We start from the raw sequence: 27,241 nt of genomic DNA on the forward strand, positions 1-27,241 counted from the left end.
TAGCTTCATCGCATGCCCCCTAGTCCTAGCATTTTTGGAAAGAGTAAACAAGCGATTCACGTCTATCCATTCTACTCCACTCATTGTTTTATAGAGCTCTATCATATCTCTCCTTAGCCTTCTTTTCTCCAAGCTGAAGAGCCCTAGCCGCTTCAGCCTTTCCTCATAGTGAAGTCGTCCCATCCCGTTTATCATTTTCGTCGCCCTTCTCTGAACCTTTTCTAATTCCACTATATCTTTTTTGAGATGCGGTGACCAGAACTGAACACAATATTTGAGGTGCGGTCACACCTTGGAGAGATGCAAGAGCATTATAACGTCCTCATTTTTTGTTTTCCATTCCTTTCCTAATAATACCTAACATTCTATTTGCTTTCTTAGCTGCCGCAGCACACTGAGCAGAGGGTTTCAACGTAACATCAACGATGACGCGTAGATTCCTTTCCTGGTCGGTGACTCCTAACATGGAACCTTGCATTACATAGCTATAATTTGGGTTGCTTTTTCCAAAATGCATCACTTTGCTCTTCCTCACATTACATTTATTACATTCAGAAATCAAAACACACACTAGTCACATTTCCTTTACATAAACTATACAGTCCTCATGTCCTGCACTGATATCAAGGCTTCAAAATCTCTCAGTCCCCTTCCATGCAGGCCAGCAACAGGGCCACTGAGAGGTGGGGGGCAGGGAGAACAAGAATCCCCGGTGCCAGTGCCAGCAAGGCTTCTGGAGGCAGGCAGAAGCTTCTGCTCCCTTGGTCTGTCTCTCTCTTGCTCCTGTGTGTCGGGACTCGAGTGATTGTGTTAATGCAGTAACCCGGGTCCAAGTACACAGGAGCAGGAGAGTGACAGACTGAGGAAGGAGCAGATGCAGGAAGATAAGGGGGTGGAGGGCAACAGCCCGAGTGGGGGAGGCAGTGGAATCCCCAGTGGCCTGAGTGGGGGAGATGGCGGTGGCCCATGTGGAGGGAGGGGCGGTGGGGGGTGGCAGCGGCCCTGCCCCAGGCCCAGCTCTGTCTCTTGGCAGCCCTGACCAGCAAGACAGTGGAGCTCCAGATTTAATGTTAAAGGTTTCTTCAGTGTATGTATGCTCGGTAGTCATGCAAAATTAAGAAGGTTCTGCCAACATACAGCTCCTTCCTTAAGCACACAAGGCCAAATTCAGTAAATGGCACCCAAAATTAGGTGCTGATAAGTTCCGTGCAAAGTGCCAATTCTATAAAGGTCATTTAGCACCAAGCAACCTTTATAGAATAGCGCTTAGGTAGGGCTTATGCCTGCTAAAATTTGATATAAATCCACTCACCCAACTGATAGCAGCTGGGCGTGTAAATCCATGCATTCCTTAATATCACTCCAAATTTCTGGGAACATGTCTGACCCAGCTATGCCCCTCCCATGGCCATGCCCCCTTTTGAGTTGTGCGCTATGAGATTTAGACACACGTTGTAGAATCGAGTGTAGGGCAGATGCGTGCATAACTCCTAATTACTGCCAATTAAATGCTAATCAACTCCAATTAACTGCAATAATTGATTGTTAGCATCTAATTGCCTAATTAGTTCAAGCATGCATTTGGGATCAGCACCCAAATTTGGTCACCTATATAGAATCCGAGGGATAGCCATCATACAGATTGAAGACTGGCCCACTGGAGGCAGCACCGCAAACCCAAGAGACAGAAGGAGACCCAGAGCTGCTATGGTGCAGGTGAGTTATGAAGGTAAGAAAGAGAAAGATGGGAAGGGAAAAGGGGTAGAGAAGAGGAGGGAATAGAAGAGGGTGATAAACTAGAGGAGAAAAGAGTAAGAGAAGGGAAGAAGTGGGGATAAAAAGTGGGAGGAGAAGGGGAGCAGGAAGAGGGGCGGGGTTTCCACAAACCTACCTGGCACTTAAAACCGTGCTTTCAGTAGTCACAAATTATCATCTCACTTTGCATTCACTCACACTTCCCCATAGTGTTCATTTAACTCCCTTTGCACTCACTCCACAATGCCAATCAAAAGCTCCCCATCCACTCAACTAGTCATAAACCCATACTCGGCCCACCTGACCTTCATAACCCCTATGGATAAATGCCAATTCTATCTGGATAACTGCCGCCTAAGTTTCTGACTATCAACGCCATAGAAATCAGATGGGAGAGGAAATGTAGAAAAAGAAAAATGAATTAATAAGGAGAGGTTAGAGAAATTAAAAAAAAAGAAACATAAAATATGATCATAAGAACAGATGAAGAACTAAAACAGTCTGAAAATGTGCACGACCTTATTGTAGTTGCCAGTGAACAGTAGAGAAGGTTGAGGTGATAGTGGAAAGCCTGGAAGGAGGGTGTGGAAGGTGATACAGTGATAGTACACACGTGTGTGTGTGTGTGTGTGTGTGTGTGTGTGTGTGTGTGTGGGGTAGATGTATGCATGAAAGAGACAGCATCACCGAAGGAGAGGCTGAAGGAACGGGAGAAAGTTCAGCCTCTGCGTGCCATTTGCTCCTCCCCCCTTCTCCCAGCAAAACAGGCAAGCTACGTCTATGCAAAAAATTTGCAGACTTTTCCCTTTACCGATTGCAGGGATGGTAACTGCGCTTCTACTACAAAAGATATTTGTGTACAGATATACCTACTTACCTCATTTACAGCTCCGCCTTTCAGCAGTGAACAAATTCCACCTATGTATGCTTCTCCACTGCGAGTGCTCTGAAACTGAGTTCCCCTTACAAAGAAAACAAACAAAATAAAAAATATATAGAAGTTTATGCTAACCAGTCTCTTTAGACATTATTATTGTCTTCAATAGAGCCTGATAGAGCAGTCCTTTATCAATCCAGTCACAACATTAAAATATCAAATCCAAGGTACAGGGCGGATCCTTTAACACATGGAAGTCAGAACCCAAAGGGTTAACAGCCACAGATAAAGTGAACTGCGAGATACAGGAGCCACGCTACTGTTACAATGCTTTAAAAAAAATGACTTACCATGATCTGGTTATTCATATTGCAGACTGTTCTAATGCTATAAGAGCAAGGGATATTGGCTTTACATGTTAATAAATATGGAGCATTACACTCTCTGTGTTAGGGTCCACAGGTCTTCCATGTGTTAAGTGATGCTGCTCACTAACGGACTACTTCTTAATGAAATGTCGCTGTATTCTACAGGGTATTTGAACTATTTCTTCTTATGAGCCCAATCTTGTAACACAAGATAAAATGTCCAAAAATTATGCAAAGGTGACTGGATATGGGCATAAGTAGACAAAATACCATAAGGGAGCATAGAGCCAGGGCTACCTTAACTATTAGGCACTCTAGGCCTTGGGCAGCAGCTTCTGGAGGGGCAGAGGAGGAGCTAAACAGCAACTACAATCAAAGCAAAACAACAGGTCCTCACAGCTACTCAAATTCAAAGAATCATCAGTGCACTTTTTCACTGGTGGAATGGTGGAATGGGAGAGGGAGCCAGGGAGGGGTTGGAGAGGAGTTTTCAAACAGCTCATTTCCCCATGTAAGTAACATTTGGAAATTACCTTCCTTTGGGTAATTTTATAAACCATTTTCTATGTATTAGCCATTTGTTACATGCAGAAAATGACTATTATAACTTTGTGTGGGTGAATACACATATATGAACACAGATGCCAGCAGCAGCACACATATTGTTACATTGGTCTGCCCACAGGCGCTCTCCAGGGCAGCACTGGGGTGAAGCTAAGGTGGAGATGCAAGCATAAACATGTGGAAGGTAATTTTATATACCATTTTTTGTATGTAAAACACAGATTTATGCAAGTAATAAATGTAAACCACTTTGGTTGTTCCTCAGGAAGGTGGTATATCAAATCCATGACCCTCTACCCTAAATGAGCTTTTATAAATTAGGTCACAACTAAAAGTATGCATGGTGGAAGCCAGTGCATACTTGTACAGTAAGAGGGTAATTCTATAAGAGAGCGTCTAGATTTAGGTGCTGAGAAGTGCCTATTTGAAGGCTAATCTATAAAGAAAAGTAGGCGTCTATTTTTTTTTTTTATAATGGAATACTAACATAAGCTACCTTACACGCACCTACTTTGCAGATGCAGACATTTGCACCATCCATACAGCTGGTGTAAATGCTTGCACCTAGATCGCATAAAAATGTGTGTAGATTATATAAGATTTTATAATCTTAGCATGTTAAGTGTGCGCCCTGAATACACTCCACCCAAATTCCACCTATGTGAATTCCTATCTGCAAACTATGCACATCGCATTTTGGCGCATACAGAATACCTTGTGGTCAGAAAATAGACTTTTATGTGCATATGTGTCCACATACATGTGTAAATGATTGGAATATTGGCACCAAGAAGGTATACTGTTTGACTAGTGCCAAGATTTGAGACACTACAGAAAGCTTGACGAGACTCTTCAAGCCTACTGACCATTATCCCATGCTGCTCATCCATGCTGGCACAAATGATACTGCTAGATATTCCTTCATACGTATCAAAAGTGACTTCATGTCTCTGGGAGAGAGTTTGAAGCAGTGAGATGTGCAGATGGTGTTCTCATCGATCCTCCCTGTCAAGGGTAATGGATAAATCAGACATACTTGCATGTTGGAGATGAATGCATAGCTATGTTATTGTCATGTCCCCTACCTCAACGCAAGCTGCGTCCTCAGGCTGCGCGGGGTCCCGTCAACACAAACGCATACTTGACTAGCACAGCCCTGAGCCTTGTGGGCGTACTTCTTCTCTGGGTTTGTTCAGAGAGATGGTGGTTGCAGGCTCCTTGATTGCTTTGCTTCCATGCACCTGTGACTGCTCTCTCTCTGCCTGGCTTCCATGCTCCTTGATTGCTTTACTTCCGCGCACCTGTGTCTGCTGTCCCTCTGCCTGGCTTCCCTTGCTTCTCTCCTATTGGTCTTCCGGTTCCTCCTTCCCCTGCTATTGTCCTATGGCTGTGCTCCTTCTCCCTGCTGGTTCCTGCTGATGTCAGATGCCAGCACATTATCAGCTGAGCTGTTCCCGGACTCCATGCTTCAGCTTTTACTTTGGTAGATGTTACTTGCTCAGTAGTTTACTTTGTCCCTTGTTGCTGACTTTGCCTGTACCTGGATTACTCTCTTGCCTTCTGCCTGCCTACTCACTTTGCCTGTACCTGGATTACTCTCTTGCCTGCTGCCTGCCTACTGACTTTGCTTGTACCTGGATTACTCTCTTGAGCTGCTGCCTGCCTACTGACTTTGCCTGTACCTGGATTGCTCTCTTGACCTGCTGCCTGCCTACTGACTTTGCCTGTACTTGGATTACTCTCTTGACCTGCTGCCTGCCTATTGACTTTACCTGTGCCTGGATTACTCTCTTGCCTGTTGTTTGCCCATTGACATTACCTGTACCTGGATTACTCCCCTGCCTGCTGCCTGCCTGTTGACATTGCCTGTTCCTGGATTACTCCCCTGCCTGCTGCCTGCCTATTGACTTTGCCTGTACCTGGATCACTCTCTTGCCTGCTGCCTGCCTGGCAAATACGTTCATGTCCCCGCTTCCAGCTTCGTCTCGTAAGTCCTGCAGGCTGCCCGCACCTAGGGGCTCAACCTTTGGGGAACGGTGGTCAGCGCAGGTGAAACTCGGGGTTGTCCTGCCGCCAAGGAGAACCTGGTCTGAATGCTGGGATCAGCAGCGCTCTACTTGGTACAAGAACGCACAAGTCTGACAGTTATGAACTACTGGGCAGATGGTGTCCATCTATCAGAGAAGAGCCGAAATGTCTTCTGCAGCAGACTGGCTAAACTACTGAAGAAGGCTTTAAATTAAATTCATTAGGAAAGGGTGAGCAAAGCCCCCAGGTAATTAAAATTCCTCAGGCAAATAAAACACTTACAGGCAGATGATCAAAAGCCCCGCGCTGTTTCAAACAGCGCTCTAAAATAGCACTGGAACAGCACGGGGCGCTATTAGACCTATGATCAGAAATAATGCATGCAAATTTAAGCAGCACAATTATCTCTGATCATGGGGTAGAAGTGCGGGAGAAACTTGTTTGACAGGTCTAGGCTGTCAAAAGCCCAAACCTGTCAAACACAGGGGCTGGAGGTCCATGGGACCACCAGGCCCTGACTACCCCTGCCCCGAGCAATGGGGGCTGGAGGTCCGGTGGACCTCCAGTCCCCCCGACGATCCCCCCCTCAGGTTCAGGGAGAGCTGGAGATCCAGTGGGTCTCCAGCCCCCCCCCAACCCCCAAGCAAATGGTCCCTGGTGGTCCAGTGGGCGCCGACCAAGCCTCCCCCAGCGACAGGAGGGCTGGAGGTCCGCTGGACCACCAGTCCCCCCTCCCCAACCCCCAGCATTGGCAAGGATCCTTGTGTGATGGTGTCACTCCATCTGCTGCCCGCCCTCCCTCTCTCTCTGCCCACCCGCCCCCCTACCTTGGTTGGAGGAGGGACGCAGCCTGCCTCCATCCTCTTCCTTCGACGCTGCAAATGGTGTGTAGCCCCACCCAGCGCATCCCAGGATGCACTGGGCAGGGCTGGGCGCCACCATTTGCAGTGTCGAAGAAAGAGGAGGGACGTCCAAATTTAAGGATTTGGATGTCTCTGATGGTATTTTTGAAATGAAAGATGGACGTCCATCTTTTTTCGAAAATACAGTTTTCCCCACCCCTGGATTTCGACATTTTGCAAAGATGTCCAGATCGCAACTTGAACATTTCTTTCAAAACTGCCACTCCACATCTCATTAATCCATGCTTTTGAATATGCTCTGTAAATTTGTTCTTTATAATAGTCTCTACCATTTTGCCCGTCACCGACGTCAGACTCACTGGTCTATAATTTACTGGATCTCCCCTGGAACCTTTTTTAAAAATCAGCGTCACATTGGCCACCATCCAATCTTCCGGTACCACGCTCGATTTTAAGGATAAATTACATATTACTAACAATAGGTCTGCAAGTTCATTTTTCAATTCTATCAGTACTCTGGGATGAATACCATCCAGTCCAGGAGATTTGCTACTCTTCAATTTGTAGAACTGCCCCATTACGTCCTCCAGGTTTATAGAGAATTCATTCAGTTTCTCCAACTCGTCAGCTTCGAATACCATTTCTGGCACCGGTATCTCTCCCAAATCTTCCTCAGTGAAGACCGAAGCAAAGAATTCATTTAATCTCTCCGCTATGGCTTTGTCTTCCCTGATCGCCCCCTTTTACCCCTCGATCATCTAGCCGTCCAACTGATTCTTTTACCAGCTTCCTAAATATATACCTAAAAAATTTTTTACTATGTGTTTTTGCCTCCAACGCAATCTTTTTTTCGAAGTCCCTCATAGCCTTCCTTATCAGCACTTTGCATTTAACTTGACATTGCTTAAGCTGTTTCTTATTATTTTCAGTCGGTTCCTTCTTCCATTTTCTGAAGGATTTTCTTTTAGCTCCCTTCACATCATTTTTTAACCATGCCGGCTGTTGTTTGGTCTTCCGTCCTCCTTTTTTAATACGTGGAATATATTTGGCCTGGGCTTCCAGGATGGTGTTTTTGAACAGCCTGATGTAAATTTTTGACCCTCGCAGCCGCTCCACTAAGTTTTTTTTCACCGTTCTTCTCATTTTATCATAGTCTCCTTTTTTAAAGTTAAACGCGTATTGGATTTCCTATGTATACTTACTTCAAAGCTAATATCAAATCCGATCATATTATGATCACTGTTATCAAGCAGCCCCAGCACCATTACCTCCTGCACCAGATCATGCACTCCACTAAGGACTAGGTCTAGAATTTTTCCTTCTCTCGTCGGCTCCTGTACCAGCTGCTCCATAAAGCAGTCCTTGATTTTGTCAAGGAATTTTATCTCCCTAGCGTGCCATGATGTTACATTTACCCAGTCAATATCGGGGTAATTGAAATCACCCATTATTATTGTGTTGCCCAGTTTGTTTGTGTCCCTAATTTCCTTTAACATTTCTGCATCTATCTGTTCATCCTGGCCAGGCAGACGGTAGTACACTCCTATCACTATCCTTTTCCCCTTTCCACATGGAATTTCAATCCATAGGGATTCCAAGATGTATTTTGTTTCCTGCAGAATTTTCAATCTATTTGAGTCAAGGCTTTCCTTAATATACAATGCTACCCCTCCACCAATTCGATCCACCCTATCACTACGATATAATTTGTACCCCGGTATGACAGTGTCCCACTGGTTAGCCTCCTTCCACCAGGTCTCAGAGATGCCTATTATATCTAATTTGTCATTTAGTGCAATATATTCTAACTCTCCCATCTTATTTCTTAGGCTCCTGGCATTCGCATATAGACATTTCAAACTATGTTTGTTATTCCTATTTATATCATGCTCAGTACTTGACAGTATTAATTTGCAATCTTTTGTCTGATTTTTATTTTTATTTAAGGACACCTGATGGTCTCTTTTGCAACCTCACTATCAGGATACCCTATCTTCCCTGTTTTGTTGATATCTTTGAAAGATACCTTATCCCGAACCATGCTCGTTAGAGCGACTGTTGGCCTTCTCCCAGTTTCTAGTTTAAAAGCTGATCTATCTCCTTTTTAAATGCCGATGCCAGCAGCCTGGTCCCACCCTGGTTAAGTTGGAGCCCATCCTCTCAGAATAGGCTCCCCCTTCCCCAGAATGTTGCCCAGTTCCTAACAAATCTAAAACCCTTTTTGGTGGCAAAAAATGCAGAACACCAAGCGATCCTCTTTCCAAGGGGAACCTCTGAGTCCTCTACAGATACTGGCAGCAATTCTGCCAAATCCAGATCCTCCACCACCATCCCAGTCGTCTGGAAGTAAATCCAGATGCGGGCGCTTGCCCCCTGAGGGCCTCATCAGTTCCAGGGTTTGGCTCCTGCCCCCAAGAGCCCTGACTGCTCCAAGGGGTCTGAGGACCCGGGACCGGAAGCCCCAGGAACTGGCATCCCCTGCTTTAAACAAAAAGCCTGGTGAAGGAAGAGAACTCCGGGGAAAATGGGGCAGAAATGGGGGGAGGGCCTGCCCCAACACCCTGCCACTGCAAAAGAGGAGGAGCCTTTGGGAGAGAAAGAGCCTGTAATGGCATCTCTGGTGGTTTTCTCACCAACAAAATGGCGCCTGATACCTCCGGAACAGACTGAGCCGACAAGGCCTGAGCCGCCAATTCTTCCCAGCCTGACTGACCATCGCTCCCAAGCCCACCCCCCCCCACCCCACAGCACCAAAGTCCAATTAGGAGGCCTCGCCACCATGGAAGTCGCCGAACTGCCCTCAGATGTGTCCTCACAGATGTGGCACAAGCCGCTCAGGGGACAAAGAATGCAGTGTGCAGTGCACATGGCACAGCGTCGCATCTTCATGGAGGATGCTGCCATGAACCCCTGAGGTACTGTCCTGAAGGAACCACCCCACTGACCAAGTCCCAACAGAAATCGGACCCCAGAAAGATCTCTGCAAAGAAAACAGTCCAGCTCAAGGTTTCTGTGACTTCCTGTTGTGTTTGTTTGGGGGTTTTTTTGTACGTTAAGCCAGCTGTTCCAAGTCTACTCAGGAAAGCTTAAGAAACCCCTCCCAGGAAAGGGGCGAGGAGGCCAAAGCAAGCATGACCCAAAGGCCGTTGGGGGGGGGGGAGGGACTCACAGTGCAGTGGAAGAGAGGCCTAATGGAGTGGAGGAGTGGCCTAATGGTTAATACAGCAGGCTTTGATCCTGGCAACCTGGGTTCAATTCCCACTACAGCTCCTTGTGACCTTGGGCAAGTCACTTAACCCTTCATTGCCCCAGGTACCAAAACTTAGATTGTGAGCCCTCTAGGGACAAAGAAAATACCTGCATATAATGTGTACAGTGCTGCATCTGTCTGGTAGCCTACAGAAATGATTAGTAGTAGACCAGGGCCCAAAGACAGGCACCAAGAACACAATCTGCAAAGCTGGCTGTCTTTTTTTTTTTTAATAAGAAATATTGCAGATTCAAAGAAAATGTTCATCCACTCTGATGTGCAAAGGGAAAGGACCAACAACCCAAGACCCCAAGGGACAGGACTACACAGACCTTTCAACCATCTGCTGAGGAGACCAAGAAATACTGAAGGGGGGCTGGATTGCACAGGGAGAAATATATGCAAGCCTTTGGTAGTTCTCAGTCTCCCCATCTGCTGGTAGGAGGACACATTGCCCTCTCATTTGGAATGGTCTAAGGCAGTGGTTTCCAAACCTGGTCCTGGAGGCACCCCAGCCAGTCAGGTTTTCAGGATTTCCACAATGAATATTCATGAGGCAGATTTGAATGCAGTGGAGGCAGTGCATGCAAATCTATCTCATGAATATTCATTGACTTTCCCCATTAACTCTGATTATTTTAAATATTTAACAATTCTTTGTTTATTACACCATCACAAATTTAGAAATCTGTAAACACTCCCTTATCCTCACTGCTTCAGTCATTCATATCATACATCACAAGGAGGCATTTAACAACCCGCTGAGAAAAGAAAACAACACAAGATAAGAGACTAATCTAAAAAGGAGAGCCTCATAGGCTTAGACTGAACATTCAGAACTATTGCTCGCACAGAAGTGCTCAGTGGATAAAACAAAGAGATCGTAGTGATAACAGTATTGTCAGTATTGTCAGCACACAGGCTGGATTTCAATCCGTGGCATACAGTTTGAATTGCTCACACTGTGTATTTAACGTTAGAGTGTAGTGTGGTGTATGGTATGAATGACTGAAGCTGTGAGGATAAGGGAGTGTTTACAGATTTGTAAATTTGTGATGGTGTAATAAACAAATAAAGAATTGTTAAATATTTAAAATAATCAGAGTTACTGAGGAAAGTCAATATATATTCAGTGTAACTTATTGAAGAAATTTCTCACAGGGGTAGGATGAATATTCATTGTGGATATCCTGAAAACCTGACTGGCTGGGGTGCCTCCAGGACCAGGCTTGGGAACCACTGGTCTAAGCAGACACTAAGAGGCAGATGCAGCAACCAAACGTAAAAAAATCTAAATCGTTAAAGTCCCTAACGATTTTAAAATAACGAAAAAATGCACCAAAAAAAAAAGTCACACATGCTGAGATCGGTATTGAAACGTACAATGTATCAAAGAATCACAATACACATCGTTAATCGGCCCCCAAATCATGCGCAGAGCAGCCAAGCGTTTATGTTAGCTGCTCTGCGCATGCCACAAACAGTCAAAACACAGTCAATCACAAGCACATGGCTCCCAAATCAAAATAAAAATAAAAAAAGGATCGGGAGGGGGCAAGGGCGCTCATCAGGAGCGTCCTGTACGGACGGCCTTGCCCCCCCCCCCCCGCTGCTCCCCACTTTCCGCCGCTCCCCCCACCCCGAAAAAGCAAAATTCAAGCAGCCCCTGCCCCCCTCCCTTCCTCACTACTCTCACCTCAGCTCCGCCTCCCGACATCCTCCGTCCTGTGCCCCGCCCCCTTTTGGGGTCGTCGCCGCCATTCCCCTCCTCCATCGGGCCCCCCCTCCCTCTTACCGGGCCCGTGCAGCGCCTCTCTCCTCTGTCCGAAGGCGCTGCACGGGCAAGAAGAAAGCCTGATGCCTGCCTTTGCCCAGCTTCGATGGCGCGTCTTTCTCCTGCTGGGCCCGCCCCTTTCTGACGTCGGTAACCTACGTAGGTTACTGACGTCAGACAGGGGCGGGCGCAGCAGGAGAAAGACACGCCATCGCGAAGGCAGGCATCAGCTGATTCAGCTTTCTTCTTGCCCGTGCAGCGCCTTCGGACAGAGGAGAGAGGCGCTGCACGGGCCCGGTAAGAGGAAGGGGGGCCCGATGGAGGAGGGGAAGGGCGGCGGCGACCCCAAAAGGGGGCGGGGACGGACGGGAGGATGTCGGGAGGCGGAGCTGAGGTGACAGAGTAGTGAGGAAGGGAGGGGGGCAGGGGCTTCTAGAAGTTTGCTTTTCGGGGTGGGGGGAGCGGCGGAAAGTGGGGAGCAGCGGGGGGGGGGGGGCAAGGCCGTCCGTACAGGACGCTCCTGATGAGCGCCCTTGCCCCCTCCCGATCCTTTTTTTATTTTTATTTTTTTATGTGTTTTCTGAGGTCCTTTGGACCAATCACAGCGCTTTTAGCTCTGCTAATGCGCTGGGATTGGCTCAAAGTTTGTTTATTTTTTCACTTAACACTTTTTCCTGGCACAGAGCTGTCCTAACGAGAGGTCCAGACCTCTCGTTAGTTTTCCTGCCTTTTTCCTGCGTAAGGCAATCGGAAAAGGTTAGTGCATGTCGTTTCAATGGGGTTTTCACACTAATTGCTCATCTCCATTCCGTTTTCGTTAGCTGCTACTGTCGTCGGAAAATAGGCTTAAGTGCATAGAAAGGATAGGAAATTCTTCCCTGAGGGCTCATTTAACGATGAAAAACGTTTAGTGCATCTACCTCTAAGAAAACAAATTTCAGCAGACTGTTCGTGAGGAGCTAGCTAAACTAAAGATAGACAAAGTGATTGGGCTGGATGGGATACATCCGAGGGTACTGAAAGAACTTAGGGAAGTTCTGGCAGCTCCACTGTCTCATCATTTCAATGCTTCTCTAGAGTTGGAAGTGGTCCCAAAGGACTGGAGAAGGGCAGATGTGGTCCCTCTCCACAAAAGCAGAAGACGGGAACAAAAGGCTGGTATGTCTGACTTCTGTGGAAAGTAAATTAATGGAAACACTTTTAAAACAGAGTGGTTTCTGGAATTAAATGGATTGCCGGACCCGAGGCAGCATGGTTTTACTAGAGGAAGGTCTTATCAGACTAATCTGATTAACCTCTTTGACTGGGTGACCAAACAGTTGGATTTAGGGGGAGCACTAGATGTGGTGTACTTAGATTTCAGTAAAGCCTATGACACGGTCCTACTTAGGTGACTGATAAATAAACAGAGTGCCTTCAGTCTGGACTGAAATGTCATTAAATGGGTAAGAAACTGGTTAAGTGGAAGAAGACAGAGGGTGGTGGTAAATGCGAGTTCATTCAGAGGAAAGGGATGTTACAATGGTGTACCGTAGGGATCAGTCCTTGGCCTGGCTCTTTTTAACATCTTTGTGGGCAACATTTGGCTCTTTGTGGATGATACAAAATTCTATAATAGGGTAGACACCCCTGATGATATGGACAGCATAAGAAAGGATCTAATGAAGCTAGAAGAATGGTCCAAAAATTGGCAGCTAAGATTTAATGCTAAAAAAATGCATGGTCATGCACTTGGGCTACAGAAACCCAAGGGAGCAGTACCATTTAGGAGGAGAAGTACTTCTGTGCTTGAAAGAAGAGCGAGACTTAGGGGTGATCGTTTCCGACAATCTTAAGGTGGGCAAACAGGTAGAAAGGGTGACAATCAAAGCCAGAATGATTGGGTACATAGGAAGAGGAATGGCCAACAGGAAAAAGGAGATGATAGTACCTCTGTACAAGTCTCTGGTGAGGCCCCATTTAGACTACTGTGTACAGTTCTGGAGATCACACCTTCAAAAAGATATAACCAGGATGGAGGTGGTGATCTTCATTGTAAAGCAGTCAGTGGTCTGCATCATAAAGCATACAGAGACAAACTCATATGTATGCTCTGGAAGAAAGACAAGAGACAGGAGATATGATTGAGACATTTAAATATCTCCATGAAATAAATGCATAGGAGGCAGGTCTTTTCAACTGAAAGGAAGCACTGGAACCAGACGACATAAGATAAAGCTGAAAGGGGATAAACTTAAAAGTAATCTAAGGAAATACTCCTTTATGGAAAAGGTGATGGATGTGTGGAACAACCTCCTGGTCGAGGTGGTAGAGATGAGCACTGTATGTGAATTTAAGAAAGCATAGGACAGGCATGTGGAATCCCTTAGGTGAAGGAAGAGACAGAGGATGATATGATATGAATGGGCACACTGGATGGGCCATATGGCCTTTATCTGCCATCATTTTCTCTGTTTCCATATGTGCATTTTTTTTTATCTAAAACAAGATTTTCCTTATAGAATTTCCCCTTAAAGGTGCTCAGGGATTTGGGTGGAGCATGCACGTATTGTACTGTATGTTCATACATTTTCAACCTTCTCTCAAGCAGACGTACTATCTGCACCTTCACTCTAGGCATGATTTCTTCAGAATTTGTGCTAGTATTTTATATAGATAAATAGGTTCCTATGGGCCAGATTCAGTAAAGGGTGCTCCAGGCTGAGCACTCTTTATAGAATAGTACTTAGCATGTATTCCAACTATGGGCACCAGGACTTACACCCAGGGCCATGCCAACATGGTAAGCGAGGTAAGCATGGCAGGAGGGCGCCATCCTCTGGGGGGCGCCCTGTCGCACCATGCTTACCTCGCCCTCTTCTCCCCAGATCATTTTCCTTTTTTTTTTTTTTTGTTTAAATTTACCTCTGTCCGGCGGCAGCGTAGCGTTAGTGAGGAGGTGGCGCTCCCCCGCCCCGACGTGTCAGTCTTCCCTTCGCTCAGTTCCACCTTCTTCTGACATCAGAAATGACGTCAGAAGAAGGCGGGCCACTGAGCAAAGGGAAGACTGACACGTTGGGGCAGGGGAGCGCCGCCTCCTTCTCACTAATGCTACGCTGCCGCTGGACAGAGGTAAATTTAAACAAAAAAAAAGGAAAAGGATCTGGGGAGAAGAGGGCGGTTAGTGTAGCGATCGTTTTCGGGGGGCGGGGCGGGGCCAACTGCAGGGGGGCGCCAGAGACCCTAGGCACGGCCCTGCTTACACCAACCCAGTGGCGTACCAAGGGGGGCAGTGGGGGCGGTCCGCCACGGGTGCACGCCACTGGGGGGTGCCACGGCGCGCGCCTGTTGGCTGCGAGTTCGAATCGCTACGCTAAATTCTCTCGTTCGCTGCAGCTCCCTCCCTCTGCTCCGGAACAGGTTACTTCCTGTTCCGGGGCAGAGGGAGGGAGCTGCAGCAAACGAGAGAATTTAGCGTAGTGATTCGAACTCGCAGCCGACAGGCGCACGCCGCGGCAATCCCCCCCAGCGGCATGCACCCGGGGGGGGTGTCATTTCGCCAGGGGGGGCGCGCTTAGCTGGGGGGGCGCGTTGCACCCGGGGGGGAGGGGGCGCATCGGCGATCCGCCCCGGGTGTGGTCGAGGCTAGGAACGCGACTGCACCAACCGAAACCTGGTGTAAATCCTGGTGCACAACTTGGGTGTGCAGCCTCCAAATTCAATAACACTGTATGTAATTCTTTGGAATGTCTATGGCCCACCCATGCCCTCCCATAGACACACCCCCTTTTGTGTCACCCATGCCCTCCCATAGACGCACCCCCTTTTGTGTTGCACACAAGAGGATTTGGATGCGGATCTTTATAGAACTGTGAGCAGCCAGATCTGCGTCCAAATCCAAATTAGAGCCAATTAACGTCAATTATTGATTTTTAACAGCCAATTATTGATTTTTATTTTATTTATTTATTGCATTTGTATCCCACATTTTCCCACCTATTTGCAGGCTCAATGTGGCTTACATAGGGTTTTGTTATGACATTGTCATTCCAAGGTATCAGATACAATTAGTAATGTGCAAAGATTAAGTAAGGGAAGAAAGAAGGAAAGTGTTAGGCGGATAAGTATAGAAGGTGGACTTTCATAACTGGGTGGGTTGGTGAGGTGGATTAGTAGGGCTGTAGGTTCTCTTTGTAGGCCTTGTTGAAGAAATATGTCTTCAGAGATTTGCGAAAGTTGGTTATTTCATCGATTGTTTTCAGGTCTGTAGGTAATGCATTCCATAACTGCGTGCTCATGTAAGAGAAGGTAGTGGCATGCATTACCTTGTATTTTAGTCCTTTACAGCTGGGGAAGTGCAGATTGAGAAATTTGCGAGATGATCTTGTGGTGTTTCTGGGAGGTAGGTCCACGAGGTTTAGCATGTAGATTGGGGCGTCTGCGTGAATGATTTTGTGTACAATCATGCAGATCTTGAACGCAATGCGTTCCTTAAGTGGGAGCCAGTGAAGTTTCTCTCTTAGGGGTTTTGCACTTTCATATTTAGTTTTTCCAAATATGAGTCTGGCGGCTGTATTATCGGCTCATTAACTAATTTCTTTGTGCACAGATCTCAGGATCATATGCAATCTTAGATGACCAAATTTGGGCACCATTTATAGAATCTGCGGGTATGTGTCTATACAACAGGCAAAAAATAGGTGCCATCCTGCTCTAGTAACTTAGGTGCCCTGTTAAAAAATTGTTCTCATAGAGTGCATGCTCGTAGTTGTACCTACCTCACAGCAGGTGTAAATATGTGTGTAAGCTTTTGCTCCTTATTTGGTCCAATTCCGGGAGCCTGTTTTATAAAGGTATATGGGCACCTATAAAATAGGTTTTCTGGGAGAATGTTTATAGGTTCCCCTTTATAAATTTATCCCCATGATATATACCAAACAAAGTACAGGGAGTCTTACTAAAACACGTTATGCTTAGGCACTTAATGCACCCCAACAGCAAAACTCAGCATGCATTAGGAACAAAGGCTGCATGCTAATTATTGGAGGCATATCCAGCATGTCCTCTGCTATTAATGCATGGACATGTGCATTACTGCATATAAAATATGGTCGCAATTAGCGCAGCTGCACTTAGCACCTCTTATTGAAGAAACACCATGTGATGCTGTGCTTACTGCACATCTGACTCCGTGCTAATTGCTGTCCATACCTATTCTCTGCCTAGTTCCAGCCCCTTAACACAAAAAGCACTTACTAAGGAATTCAATGTATGATGCCTAACATTATGCACTATATGTGTGCCGATTTTTCAGCATGGAAAAGCATTATAATGGACGCAAGGCAGTGAAATGGCCCAAAAATGGCAGACCCGTGTAGAACTACACTTACAAGCCCTGTTATAGAACAGCATGCGAATCTGAAAAGGGGCGTAATGATGGGAGGGACATGTGCGGGTCAGGGGCATTCCCTTGCACTGTGTTACAGAATTTGGGGGATCTGCACCCAACTTGAATGCCGGGATTTACACTTGGTTTCAGTTGGTGTAAATGCTCACGCCCAAAATTGGGAATGGATTCTGGCATTATGCGCTATTCTATAAAGGGCACCCATCCCAGAGAATACCGTTCAGTTCCAATCTTTTTCGGCACTGATGTTTGACCACTGTTTACTGAATCTAGCCCCATATATGCAAATTAGCACGTGCAAACTGGAAACTGTGCTTGTCCAATAGCAGTTAATGCGCATTCATTCACACATTAAGTGCTTAATGCACTTTAGTAAAAGGGCTCCTTAAATGTTTAAAAGCTGGAAATCCAAACATGCATTTTTACAGGATTGTTCTCTGAGGAGGGATGTTGAGGTGATCACAAATGTTAATTACTGTAACCTCAGGAAGGAGGCTTAGGAAATGAAAGATAATTGGTAAGAGTAAAGTGTAAAGGCTTGCCTAGGTCATCTAAAACTGCTGTACCTGCCCTGCTTACAGTGAAGATGAATTTAAAGTTTGAGTACAGACCATTGCAGCTTTGCTCACAGAGCACCAAATAAGATTTATGCATCTTTCTTTCTGAATTATCATAAACTGTCTAGTCATGCCAGTCTTCTGCACAATACACTCTACCTAAAAAAGAAAAGGCAGTAAAATAACATATTAATATACATACGAAAAAAGATGAACAGCATCACTCTTTTCTTTGATGAAATCCTTTCTATACTTCATCAACTCACGGAGGGTCACCAGAGGATTCACAGATATGCTGAACTTGTTATCGGTAGCCCAGGTCTCCATGGCAACTAATACTATCCTTGTGTTAAGTTGCTCTTTGAATAGCTAATGCATTAAGAAAACAGGTTTTTTTTTATTTAACAAATAAAAAATGTACATATCTGACGTTTTTCTTTTTAAATCAAAGGGAATATATGATGAGTATGTTTATCTAACAAAAAGTATTGGGGGGGGGGGGGGTCCTAAGCTAAAATACATCATTGCATATACAGCAGAGACAGCAGAGAAAAACAAAGCAATATTTATATCTAATGTACAAAGCAGTTTCTATCCACTGGTCATACCACACCTACTGCACAAACAGTTCTTACTTATACCAGCCATACTAAATTTACTGCCAAATTCATCAGGACCCAGTCACACCACATCTCCTCCCCCTATTCCCACCGCCCCTATTCACCACACATACCGTATAGAGGTCTCCTAGTCATGCCACTAACATTATATCTATTTTAGAAAGCTTATCCCAGTTATACTACACCTACTGTACAAAGCAGATTTTACCCAAATGATTCATAAAAGAGCAAAAGATAAATAAATTTGAGGATATTATCCTGCTCTTTGCTATAGAGTTAACTCGGTGATGTAGCCACAGTGGGGGGACGGGGGCCTGGGCCCCCCCACTATTAGCTCAGGCCCCCTCCACAATAGAGTACCCTTTGACTGGCTGGTGGGGATGCCCAATCCCTGCCAGAAGATGAGATCCTCTGCTGGAACTACCGCAGTGCCGCCTCAGTTGGCGGCCTCCCTTCTTCCCACTAACATCGGCACCCCTCGTGCACGCTCAGTTCACGCATGAACTGAGCATGTGCGAGGAGTGCCAATGTCAGTTGTAGGAAGGGAGGCCGCCAACGTCTTCCCTACTGAAGCAGCACTGGGACAGTTCTGACAGCGGATCTCATCAGCTGGCAGGCATTGTGCATGCCCACCAGCAAAGGTAAGGAATGGGGGGGGAAGAAGGAAATGTGTTGCCGCCCCAGTCCACCTGGGCCCCCCTAAAAATCTAATGCTGACTACACCTCTGAGTTATCTATTAATCTATATGGCCTTAATGGGAGGATGGAGTGATTTAGGGAAATTTTGGATTGCGGTTTTATCTAGGAAAGGGATAAGAGGGCAGGTTAGTTAAGTGGTTGGGTAGTTGATAGCTAAAGAGATAATGACTATTTAGTTCCTTAGTGAGAGAGGAGCATTTACTGGGTTATTTGGCAGCTGGATTTTTGTTAACATGCATTGCTTTTATATTTTATTATGTAATGTAATATGCATTTTTGATTGTATTTATTTGATTATGTACTTGATGTAATTGATTAAGGACTAGATTTACTAAGGGGCCCTTCTTCTAAATTGCGTTGAAATCTGGACTTACTATGTTTTAATGCAGAAGTTTTCTGCACACTAATCCCACATTTATTCCAGCACGTCTTTTGCTTTTTAAAAATACTGCTATCCAGGACTGCACATATAGCCATTAATGCGCATTATTTGATAGGGTTAACTAGGGAGCACTTACCACCTTCTATACAGAAGGCACTAGGTGCTCCTGCATTAACTCCACATTATCCAGTTGACACATACTAATCATAACGTGCTAGCCAAATAACACAGGAATGCCCACCTTCTGCCTATGAAACGCCCCTTCCACAAAAATATTTTTTAAAACACAGAGGGGCATTTTCGATATGATGTTTCGATATGACGGTATAAGTCCAACTTTCGACGTTTCCCTACATGAGGACATTTCGCAATGTCACTAAGATGGCTAAAGAGAGAACCATTCTCCTGCAGCAAGAAATGGAGCCCAGATCAGATGTTTTTGACCTTTTACATTACATTACAAAGCATATCTATATCGCTGAATCCACCAGGTTCTTAGTGGTTTACAATATTTTAAAAAAAAAGAACCAAGACAATCACTTGGGAAGTTTAGATTAAAATCAAAATACCTTTTAGGAAATTTAGATTAAATAAATTCCTTGAAAAGATGAAGATAGATCTTTACATTTTTCTTAAATAAAGAATAACTGAGAGATGAAACAAGGATAAAAATCACTCCAAAGCCTAGATGCTTGAACTGCGAGAAGTCTGTGAAATAGTTTAAATCTCTTCATTTCCTTAATAGAGGGACAAGCAAAAAATGAATTATAACAAGATCTTCTATTTCTAATTTTGCGAGTGAATTCTAAATGATCTAATCTATAAGCTGGACGTTCACCATTTAAAAGCATGTATAATAGACAAAAGGTAACCACTGCAGTTCAATAAAGCATATAGAAATTTTATCCTTCTTCTGCAACTATATTACATTACAAAGCAATATACAATATATCGAAGCCCCAAAGACAACATGGTATATGATATGCTCAAAGACCTATAAGTCTGCATGTGACAAAATTCACTCTCTATTCAGCCAGTCTAAATGCTCAGATATGAAGTACAAGGTCCAACATCTCCAGGATTTAATGAAGTCCAGCTGTTACACTCTTCAGTAGGCATGAAATCAGTGACGCAGAAAGCCAAAAAAATGCAGAAATTGTTCTAATACTTCTCCATGCAAAGATTCTACATTGATGGATCACATTGAAATGAAAGTTTTTCAAGGGGCTATGCTCTCTGCAAGAATATCTGCTCTCCAGCTGTATGTGATTCAATATATGCACACTATTACAAGGTGCAGAGTAGCCCAGTGGTTAGTGCAGTGGACTTTGATCCTGGGGAACTGAGTTCAATTCCCACTGTAATTCCTTGTGACTCTGGGCAAGTCACTTAACCCTCCATTGCCCCTGGTACAAAATAAGTACCTGAATATATGTAAACTGCTTTGAATGTAGTTGCAAAAACCTCAGAAAGGCAGTATATCAAGTTCCATTTCCCTTTCCCCTCTTCTCATATGTAACAAGCTGCAGCACCTAAACCTAGGCAAAAAGAAGAGGCTCAATAAGCATGTGACTCCTACCCAACCTGAGCAATACCTCCTCACGTTCATTTTTTTTAAAACATGAACCCTGTCTGAACTGTGGCGGGCAAAGTACAGTTTTTCTATTGGCTTGGAAGAAAATCATCACGGACACATGGGTCCTTCCCATTATTTGGGATGGCTATTGCTTCAGATTCATCAACCATCCTCCAGATCACTCTGTACTAGAGACAAAACCTCCTTCCAGCCACCTTGCAGTGTTACAGGAGGAGACCCACTTACTTCTCCAAACCAAGGCCATAGAACCTCTCCCACCTTAGGAGAGGAATTGAAGGTTCTACTCAAGATACGTTTTCATTCCAAAAAAGACAGGAGGGATTATGCCTTATCATCAGTCTCAGGGACATCAACCATTACCTGCTCAAAAGAGAAATTCAGAATGACCTTCATTCCCACAATTCTTCCTCTACTCAACAAAGAGGGACTGGATGTGTACCCTCTACATCATGACTACTCAAATGGCAGACTGCAGTCTGAATCCTGGAGCCCTTCCAAGTGGACCACGGGGGTGATAGTGCCATTGGCATCAAGGAATTATTGTCTGTAAGGAAGACAGCCTCCCATTAGCCTGCCAAGAAAGCAGCATCTGCTCAGTAAATGGAAGTCTTCCACGTCACCAAACATTGAGTGGGTGTCTGAAGCGCACGAGGAGCAGGACCAAGGCAATATCAGTGGTGAGTTTGTGTGGTATTGGAGCAATGGCAGTAGTATTTTGGAGCAGCGGGTTTGTGCAGTATTTTGGAGCAGCAGTAGGCAAGAAGCAGCTATGGAGTTGATGGCAACAGCAGCAGTAGGAGTGGACCAGCAGTGTGAAGCAATCCTGGTGATAGCAGGGGGAGCAGCCCTGGTAAGAGCAGCCCAGCTTGAGCAGTGCAGAATAGTATGTAGCAGAAAGGGGGAGGGGCTCATGAGAGAGACTACTAACTTGTAGGATATGGGATGGTGGAGTCATGAGATACTGCTGTATGGGGTGGGGTGGGGTCACGTAAGAGACTATTCTGGGTGAAAATGAGGGATTGAAAATGGCTACTCCTTAGGGGAAGGTGAGAGAAGTTAGTGGTTGAGAGAGGTTAACACTTGAGGTGGGGGTTTGAAAGAAGCTACTGCTCAGGGTGGGGATGATGCTAGGCGTGCAAGTGAGAGAGGCAGCCACTCAAGGGAGGGGAGGAGAGATTGAAAGGTTACAGCACAAAGGGTATGCCACAGCTGCTGCTGGGGCGGATGGACAATGTAAAGAAGCTAAAGGTGTGCTGTTGGGACTAAGTGGGTAAATGATGGGGAGAAGCTGAAGCTGCTTGAGGTGGCAGGTGGGAGTGAGTGAATGGGTTCACCCACCTCCAGCAGCCATAGCCACAACTTTAGGGGAAAGGGGAAAGGATTATATGTTTGTATTATGATAAAATGTTAAAGTTATATGATTAAGTATATTTAAAAAAACATGAGACATGATATACACACAGTACTTTCAGACAGCGGAAGTTTCTGAACCCCCACGCAAAACATTTGAGTAGCCCTGCTTCACATAAAACAATCCAACTTCTTCAGTCTCTGGGATTCCATATGAATTTCCAGAAATCCACACTTTGTCCAATCAACATCATCCCTTTCATAGGAGTTGTCTTGGACACTACCCAGGCTAGGGCATTTTTTTCCAAAGGACAGAATCCAAATGCTCATGGTCCATGTTCTGTATATACAATAAGCAATCAAGGTAACGACAAGGGCTAAAGATGCTGGAACATATGGCTGCAGCTGTCCACATCATACCCTTAGCTCTTCTGAAAATATAACCTCCTCAGTGGGGATCTCATGTTCCAATGGAATCAATGCTCTCAATCTCTCTATGCAATACTATATTATTTATTATTTGATATATTCACCTTCTTGGCTCTGCTTTCTCCTAAGCTGGTGGATGCACCAGCCCAACTTAGCAGTGGGTGTGTCTTTTGCACCATGGAAACATCAGTTAGTCTTCATGACAGATACCTTGACTGGAGGATAGGGAGCTCATCTAGACCAGTCTTCCTCAACCCAGTCCTCAAAGCACACCAAGTACCATCAGATGTTCTGGATATCCACAATGAATATGCATGAGATAGATTTGAATACCAAGGAGGAAGTGCATGGCAAACTATCTTACACATATTTATTGCGGATATCCTGAAAACCCGATGTGACTTGCTGTGACCCGAGGACTGAATTGAGGAGGACTGATCTACACAATATCAAGGTATGAGCCAAGTTTGCACAGCAACCATTTGGCATTCAGAGCAATCTTCCATGCCTTATGAGTAGTTCTTCACCATCTTCACAGCTCCTCCACACTGATTCGAACAGACAATTAAGTAGCAATATTCTATGTGAATAAGCAAGGTGCTTGGACTTGCTTCATCTCTAGGACTTTGCAATAGCCGATCCATCCAGATACAGGCCACTTACATATCCATCCCACAATGCCAGCTAGCCATCAAGCTTAGCCGACATGTGGATGTCCATCTTTTGAGACTGAAGAACACCTCAAATTGATTGCCAGCAAAGAGCCAAGCTTCCTCTTTACTGCTCCACACTTCCTTATCCCCTGTGTCTTGCAACAGATGACCTTACAATTCCATTGACTTGGTCATTTCTTTACACCTACCCTCCAATTCCACTCATACCAAGAGTGCTGCACAAGTTCCAACAAAGCCATTGTGCAATGATTGTCATAGCAACCTACTGGCCTTGACAAAACTGATTCTCTCTCTTTCAAACAGTTCTACCTCCTCGCAAGTCGCTTCAGTTCCTAGCACTGATCACTCAATAAGAGGCTGATTCCTTCACCCAAACCTCAAGTCTTTAGCTCTCAGTCTGTAATTAAGCAGTCTCCAGCATCTACTCTTGACATTCCTCAGCCAATCCAAGACATCTTGATAGATGCTTGAAAACCTTCCATTAGATATTATGTATGATTTCAAGTGGAGAAGGTTTGCCATCTGGTATTCAACTGATGGCCTCTTATGAGGATTCTGCATTATTTACACCATTTATATCATCTTGAACTTCAAACCTCTCTTATCAGAGTTCATTTCAGTGCTCTGAACATTCACCAACAAATAATATTCCAGCCTCACAATCACAAGGCTTTATTCATGTAAAACCTCTTTTGCAAAAGCCCCCCCCCCTTTTCCTTGGGACCTGAATCTAGTCCTTGATTCACTCATGAAGTCTCCATCTGAGCCTTTAGAAGCAGCATCTCTCAAGTTCTTGACTTGGAAAGTACGCTCCCTTGTAGCTACCATGATGGAGGCATATTTTCAAAGCACTTAGCCTTCCAAAGTTCCTTAGAAACCTATGGCACTTTGGAAGGCTAAGTGCTTTGAAAATATGCCTACATGTCAGCTAGGAAAGTTAGTGAGCTTCAGGCATTGGCAACATATGAACCATATACTCAAGTCCATCTGAACAAAATCATCCTTCAGACACATCCTAAATTTTTACTGAAGGTAATAATATTTTTCTAGCTCAAGAAAGAAATAGTGCTTCAAGAAATAGTGCTTCCCAGTTTCTGTCCAAAGCCTAATTGAGAGAAGGCCCTTCATACTCCAGATTGTAAACAGGCTCACACATGCTACTTGAACAGCACAGTTTCATTCAGGAAGACAACTCAACTATTCATTTAATTTAATCTAAATAGAACTGGGAGGTCAGTTATGAAAATAACCTTAGCAAACTAGCTGGCCTCTTCTATACAATTCTGCTACTAGCAAGTGCATATTCCTCTCAACTCCAAAGTCAAATCTCATCAAATTAGAGCTATAAAGTAGCTCTCTTGAAAATGGCCTCATTGACTACAATCTGCAAGGTAACTACCTAGTCCTCTCTTTATGTCTTCATTGCTCACTACTATTTGGTACAGGCTTCAACACAAGATAGTGCCTTTGGGTATACAGTGCTGGCCAACCTGTCTTTGTCACATAACTTTTTCACTTAACTGTACAGGTTTCTCTAAGGATGAAGATAATATGGGGGTAATTCTATAAGGGGGAGCCAACATTTAGGCACCAAGAACAGTAGAATATCAGCATATCTAAATAACAATATTCTGGCTACCTGTGATTCTATAACATGGCACCTATAAGGGCACATAGTTTGAGGGTGCGCATATGCATGGGTGAAGTGTGAGTGGAGCTTTGGTGGGGCACACAGAGGGGCATAATCGAACGAGGCGCCCAAGTTTTCATGAGGGCGTCCTTGCAGGACAGCCCTGCGAAGGGGCGGGGAAATCTGTATTATCGAAACAAGATGGGCGGCCATCTTTCGTTTCGATAATACGGTCGGGGATGCCCAAATCTCAACATTTAGGTCGACCTTAGAGATGGTCGACCTAAATGTTGAGATGGTCGACCTTAGAGATGGGCGTCCCCAGTTTACGGTGATAATGGAAACCGAGGATGCCCATCTCAAAAACGACCAAATCCAACTCATTTGGTTGTGGGAGGAGCCAGCATTCATAGTGCACTGGTCCCCCTGACATGCCAGAACACCAACTGTGCACCCTAAGGGGCACTGCAGGGGACTAACTGATGCACTAACTGAACGGAAAAAGCCCTTCCCTTACTGATCCCTTAGCGATTCGGAAAGGAACGGGCATGCATGAAGGAAATCGCATGCAAATGATCTGCTCACTGTTAGCTCATTTGCACACGATTTCCTTCCTAAGGAGGGGAAGCCAGTGCAGAGCAGCCAAGCGTTATGCGTGGCTGCTCTGCGCATGCCAAAGATGGCTTCATACACGCAGACAAGCTGCATGTATAATAGCCATCTACAACCTTAAAAAAACACAAGTCCAGGTGAAAACGTCCAAGTGCTTGTCAGGGACGTCTTTTTTTTTTTTAGTATGGGTGAAGGGCGTCCAGGTGTTAGGCGCATTCGCTATGCCTCCGTCCCTGCAATGGGCAGTTGAGGACGTCCAAAATGGATGTTTCTGTGAGAAGAATGTCCATGCCTCCGACACCCCCTTTATTTATTTATTTGGATTTTGGATCACAAGTAGCAGCAGTGGGATTTGAACTGGCCACCTCTGGATTGCAAGACCAGTGCTCTAACCACTAGGCCACTCCACTCCCTTGAAATTTGGCCGTCCCTGTGGGGGGGGGGGGCAATTCAGGATGTCCAAAATATTTAAAAGAAGGATGTCCATGCCTTCGCTATGTCTCCACTGACACACACACACACCTCCCCCTCCAGGGACCTGCATACTGCTGCGATGGACCTGAGTATGATATTTGAGGCTGGCAAAAAAAGTTTTTAAAGTTGTTTATTTCAGGATGGGAGGGGGTTAGTCACCACTGGGGGAGTCAGGGGAGGTCATCCCCGATTCCCTCCGGTGGTCATCTGATCAGTTTGGGCACCTTTTTGAGGCTTGGTCGTAAGAAAAAATGGACCAAGTAAAGTCGGTCAAGTGCTCAACAGGGACGCCCTTCTTTTTTCCATTATCGCTCGAGGACGCCCATCTGTTAGGCACGCCCCAGTCCCGCCTTCACTATGCCCCCGGGAACTTTGGTCGTCCCCGCGACGGGAAGCAGTTGAGGACGCCCAAAATTGGCTTTCGATTATGCTGATTTGGGCGACCCTGAGAGAAGGACGCCCATCTCCCGATTTGTGTCGAAAGATGGGCGCCCTTCTCTTTCGAAAATAAGCCTGATAGTGATTCATGTAAGTTTTAGAATACCATTTACATGAATGTTTGAGTCATCTAGATGCTAGCACTTACACCAGCTCTATGGCTGGTATAGGTAGTCATGCCTGAAATACAGGCACTTAATTTACCTGTTATGCTAGTATAATCCTCCATTATATGGGGATTACTGAGTGATGACAGCTTTTCCTAGAGTCACTGTGGAGAGAGTGTGGGTTGTCCCTGGGTGGGAAGGAAGCCCAGCCCAACGGGTGTGTTGTTGAAATAAACTGCAGAAAGAAAGTGGGTTTGTTAGTTGATTGACAAGGGAGGTGGAGCTGGAAGTAATAAAGGCTTTGACGTGGGGGAGAGGGGTCTTTGGTTGCCTGTACCCCTGCCAAGACCCTTGAAGGAGAGGGGGATCCCAAAGTAGCTAAATAAACTCATACTGAATTGAGGAGTAGTTTCTGCCCACTAAGTGGCAACCGTGAAGGTGTCAGAGCTGAGGGTGGGTAAGGGGGGACTCAGCTCAAAGCAGGAACCTGGACAAGAAAAGTAAGGAACAGCCTTGGATTATTATTTTATTTATTTGTTACATTTGTATCCCACATTTTCCCACCTATTTGTAGTCTCAAGGTGGCTTACATAGTACCGTAAAGGCATTCACCAAGTCTGGTAGGGGCCAAGTACAAAAGATGATATGGTGTAATAGGGAAGATAAGATTCAGGCACGTAGGGTTAAAGGTAAGAAGGGTTTGATAATGTTTAATACGATCTTTGGTAGTGAAGTGTTGCAGAGTTGAGGCATTTAAGTTGGGTCAATCGGGTATGTCTTTCTGAATAGATGAGTCTTTAATGATTT

The 27,241-nt window shown here is 45.2% G+C and overlaps 1 protein-coding gene across 2 annotated transcripts in view; it reads right to left on the reverse strand.

The window, feature by feature from the left end:
- The window catches only part of ADAM22 (ADAM metallopeptidase domain 22), a 661,757-nt gene that overhangs the window by 225,179 nt on the left and 409,337 nt on the right, over nucleotides 1-27,241 (reverse strand). For both annotated transcript variants that reach the window (XM_030199706.1, XM_030199712.1), the window contains exons 11-12: nucleotides 17,625-17,791; nucleotides 2,633-2,717 (exon numbers count right to left, since the gene is read on the reverse strand). In XM_030199706.1, the coding sequence (XP_030055566.1) occupies nucleotides 2,633-2,717; nucleotides 17,625-17,791 (252 nt within the window). The remainder of the gene's footprint in view (nucleotides 1-2,632; nucleotides 2,718-17,624; nucleotides 17,792-27,241) is intronic.

Source organism: Microcaecilia unicolor, chromosome 1 (genome assembly GCF_901765095.1).
Source record: "Microcaecilia unicolor chromosome 1, aMicUni1.1, whole genome shotgun sequence".
Classification (NCBI taxonomy): Eukaryota; Metazoa; Chordata; class Amphibia; order Gymnophiona; family Siphonopidae; genus Microcaecilia; species Microcaecilia unicolor.